At 46.3% G+C, this 2,144-nt stretch overlaps 1 protein-coding gene across 1 annotated transcript; it reads left to right on the top strand.

Moving 5' to 3' along the window:
* Positions 1-377: 377 nt before the first annotated feature.
* Positions 378-1,877, top strand: LOC115576676 (protein NLRC3-like). Its single transcript, XM_030409262.1, has one exon. The coding sequence runs from the start codon at positions 378-380 to the stop codon at positions 1,875-1,877; it is 1,500 nt and encodes a 499-aa protein (XP_030265122.1).
* The last annotated feature ends 267 nt before the right edge of the window (positions 1,878-2,144 follow it).

Below are 2,144 nucleotides of genomic sequence, written 5' to 3'. Positions count from 1 at the left end.
ATGAATCTGTTCATATATACAATCTTTAGGGGAAGGAAATTGTGTTATTGTCTTTAAAAATAACTTCATGAGCTTGTTTGTTGTGTGTTTATTTAGAAAGTCATTCTGCAGTTTGTCAGCGTAAACTCAAATCTAACCTTCAGAAGAAGTACCAGTGTGTGTTTGAAGGGATCGCTAAAGCAGGAAACCCAACCCTTCTGAATCAGATCTACACAGAGCTCTACATCACAGAGGGAGGGACTGCAGAGGTCAATGATGAACATGAGGTCAGACAGATTGAAACAGCATCCAGGAAACCAGACAGACCAGAAACAACAGTCAGACAAGAAGACTTCTTTAAAGTCTCACCTGGAAGAGATGAACCAATCAGAACAGTGATGACAAAAGGAGTGGCTGGCATTGGGAAAACAGTCTTAACACAGAAGTTCACTCTGGACTGGGCTGAAGACAAAGACAACCAGGACATACAGTTCACATTTCCATTCACTTTCAGAGAGCTGAATGTGCTGAAAGAGAAAAAGTTCAGCTTGGTGGAGCTTGTTCATTACTTCTTCACTGAAACTAAGGAAATCTGCAGCTTTGAAGAGTTCCAGGTTGTGTTCATCTTTGACGGTCTGGATGAGTGTCGACTTCCTCTGGACTTCCACAACACTGAGATCCTGACTGATGTTAGAGAGTCCACCTCAGTGGATGTGCTGTTGACAAACCTCATCAGGGGGAAACTGCTTCCCTCTGCTCGCCTCTGGATAACCACACGACCTGCAGCAGCCAATCAGATCCCTCCTGGGTGTGTTGACATGGTGACAGAGGTCAGAGGGTTCACTGACCCACAGAAGGAGGAGTACTTCAGGAAGAGATTCAGAGAGGAGGAGCAGGCCAGCAGAATCATCTCCCACATCAAGACATCACGAAGCCTTCACATCATGTGCCACATCCCAGTCTTCTGCTGGATCACTGCTACAGTTCTGGAGGATGTGTTGAAGACCAGAGAGCGAGGAGAGCTGCCCAAGACCCTGACTGAGATGTACATTCGCTTCCTGGTGGTTCAGGCCAAAGTGAAGAAGGTCAAGTATGATGGAGGAGCTGAGACAGATCCACACTGGACTCCAGAGAGCAGGAAGATGATTGAATCTCTGGGAAAACTGGCTTTTGATCAGCTGCAGAAAGGAAACCTGATCTTCTATGAATCAGACCTGACAGAGTGTGGCATCGATATCAGAGCAGCCTCAGTGTACTCAGGAGTGTTCACACAGATCTTTAAAGAGGAGATTGGACTGTACCAGGACAAGGTGTTCTGCTTCATCCATCTGAGTGTTCAGGAGTTTCTGGCTGCTCTTCATGTCCATCTGACATTCATCAACTCTGGAGTCAATCTGCTGGTAGAAGAAGAAACAGCAGACCATCAATCTGCAGAGACATGTCTCTACCAGAGTGCTGTGGACCAGGCCTTACAGAGTCCAAATGGACACCTGGACTTGTTCCTCCGCTTTCTCCTGGGTCTTTCACTGCAGACCAATCAGAATCTCCTGCGAGGTCTGCAGACACAGACAAGAAGTAACTCACAGACAAATCAGGAAACAGTCGAGTACATCAAGAAGAAGTTCAGTGAGAATCTGTCTGCAGAGAGAAGCATCAATCTGTTCCACTGTCTGAATGAACTGAACGATCGTTCTCTAGTGGAGAAGATCCAACAGTCCCTGAGTTCAGGAAGTCTCTCCACAGATTACCTGTCTCCTGCTCAGTGGTCAGCTCTGGTCTTCATCTTACTGTCATCAGAAGAAGATCTGAATGTGTTTGACCTGAAGAAATACTCTGCTTCAGAGGAGGCTCTTCTGAGGCTCCTGCCTGTGGTCAAAGCCTCCAACAAAGCTCTGTAAGTCTTGAGAAGTTTCTTCAGAATGCAGTAAATGTGCTGTTGCTTACCCAAATATAAATATTATTTTTCTTTTTATGCTCATTCTTTATCCAGACTGAGTGGCTGTAACCTCTCAGAGAGAAGCTGTGAAGCTCTGTCCTCAGTTCTCAGCTCCCAGTCCTCCAGTCTGAGAGAGCTGGACCTGAGTAGCAACAACCTGCAGGATTCAGGAGTGAAGCTGCTGTTTCCTGGACTGGAGAGTCCACACTGCAATCTGGAACGTTTGAGG

Source organism: Sparus aurata, chromosome 24 (genome assembly GCF_900880675.1).
Source record: "Sparus aurata chromosome 24, fSpaAur1.1, whole genome shotgun sequence".
NCBI classification, from domain to species: domain Eukaryota; kingdom Metazoa; phylum Chordata; class Actinopteri; order Spariformes; family Sparidae; genus Sparus; species Sparus aurata.
This window is presented reverse-complemented; position numbering and strand designations above follow the sequence as displayed.